The sequence below is a fragment of the Vigna unguiculata genome, chromosome 7 (genome assembly GCF_004118075.2).
Source record: "Vigna unguiculata cultivar IT97K-499-35 chromosome 7, ASM411807v1, whole genome shotgun sequence".
Classification (NCBI taxonomy): domain Eukaryota; kingdom Viridiplantae; phylum Streptophyta; class Magnoliopsida; order Fabales; family Fabaceae; genus Vigna; species Vigna unguiculata.
The window spans coordinates 24115264-24117312 of record NC_040285.1 but is presented as its reverse complement, the minus strand read 5'-3'; the positions used below and the strand labels follow the sequence as shown (position 1 = coordinate 24117312).

Genomic DNA, 2049 nt, shown 5'->3' with positions numbered 1-2049 from the left:
AAAATTAAAAACAGAAAGTTTTTAAAATTTTGAGAACTTAGCAAGTTAAAAATTTGTTAGAGACTTCTTCTCAAATTTATAATGATTCAAATTAAGTTCTATATCTTTATCAGCAACTTTTTAAATTATTTATAGAAGTTACTTTTTATTATTAGTAATTCATCTTTCGTGTCATTTATTTTCAAAATTGCATTTTGATTCTTTGATCTATCAAGTTAAACTTTTTAAATACGATTTATTGTATCAATTAATTCAAAATCTACCGTTTATCATTTAACTTACCTTTTACTTGAACCTTGTTTTAGAACACTTTAAATTTTAAGAAGTTTGTTCATCATCTTCATAATTACAGTTTACTATCTTAATTTCTCTTAATCAATTCTGAATTGTGATATTCATAATACTATGAGTAAGTTAGAAGTTATTTTAAATCTAAAGAATCAATCATGTTATATAAAAACAATTTTAAAATTTTATACCTGTCAATTTGTGATGCTAGATGTGCTTGTCTTTATATTTAAAACTAGTTTAATAAATTTAAATTAAAAAAATCACGTGTTATTGTTAGCCTAAATAAAAAAAAAAAAACTTCAAAATTATTTTATTAATTTCAGTATTCATCTATAGTAACATTGAAATCTAAAACACTGGGTATACGATATCATAAGCTTTGAGTACATCATGGGTGAATCTTTGGCACAGAGAAAGAACATAAAAGAAAATAACAATGAAGAAACAGTTTAATTAAAAGGGTTTCTGATATGCACAATCCAAGTTAGGTCCTGTATCTACATTGAACAATGTTGCATATCTTTTGAAGAATTGAATGCGATTATTCATCCTTGAATCACCAGGAATTCCACATTCAAGTCCACCATTGATTATGTTAGTCACAAGACCATACCCTGCAGTTCTATTACCTGCTATGTCAGCTTCTGTGGGCACATATTTTCCAATCATCACATTGTGGCAAGAAGGTTTCGGCTTTTGCTCTGTCATCCAAAACCACAAAGCTGTTTCAAAGGCAATCACTGAATTGTTTGACACCACATCAGGGTTTCTCAATCCATCAAATCCCAAAGCCTCCCCTGCCGGTCCATAGTTGTAGTTCCTGCACCATACACAAGAAAAGTGTTGAGAATCATGCAGAAACTTTTCTTGTACAATTTTTTGTGGACAAAATTACAAATACTTAAACATCATGAGATATTATATGTATACCATGAAAGTTGAATTGGTCCTCTTCCTTTATAAGTTATTCCTGGGTAGCAAGGCCATTGTTGGTTGGTGGAATTGCAGTAGTCACTCTGAGGACTAACTTCTTCCTTGAAGCACAAACCCCAAGCATAGGGTCCGTCGGGTGCAGTAGCCCAGCCACCGGTGGTTTCTTGAGAAATTTGAGCAAGAAACGCCGCAACCTCACGCTTGCGTGTGATTGAACTACCTCGAGAACCAAATTGAGGGAATCTTGTGCATGCCATGATGAAGGAATCGTAGGTGTAGAAGTTTTTAGCGGGGCATGCAGCGTTGTCTTTGTGAAGGAAAATGGAATTGAAAAGGTCCTCGCTAACCACAGAAGAAACGGGTGATCTACGAGCTTCGGAGGCCAATGATAAGCAGAATAAGAAGGTGCAGAGAAAGACACCCTTCGAGGAGAATGAGAGTGCCATTGTTAAACAAAAAGGGTCAATTTCAAATTTTGTTTTACTGTGGTGTGCGAGAAACAGCATAACTTAGTGAGGCATTTATAGACACAGTCTGAGAGGAAAATGTCCTAACACACAAGTTGAATTTGTCGTATAAAAACACTGTGGGAGGTTTCGAAGGTCAATCGTAAATATTTCTTCTTTAGGAAATGATATTTTAACAAAATTTTGTTTGACAAATAATTATTTTTGGTAAAAAGAATTTTTAAATTTTTAAATTTTATTTTTGTAACTTTCTTAGAAAACAATAAATTATTCAATTTAGTAATTTTGTCAACTTTGTTAAAAATGTGTTTGTTAAAAAATATTTTTGTTTTAACAATTATATTTCCACAACTTTTTT

At 31.8% G+C, this 2049-nt stretch overlaps 1 protein-coding gene across 1 annotated transcript; it reads right to left on the bottom strand.

Moving 5' to 3' along the window:
• Positions 1-632: 632 nt before the first annotated feature.
• Positions 633-1702, bottom strand: LOC114192497 (chitinase 10). Its single transcript, XM_028082237.1, has 2 exons — positions 1222-1702; positions 633-1111 (listed from the first exon to the last, which is right to left on the bottom strand). Exons 1-2 carry the CDS (start codon positions 1668-1670, stop codon positions 745-747), a joined length of 816 nt encoding a protein of 271 aa, XP_027938038.1. The 5' UTR covers positions 1671-1702; the 3' UTR covers positions 633-744.
• Positions 1703-2049: the final 347 nt, after the last annotated feature.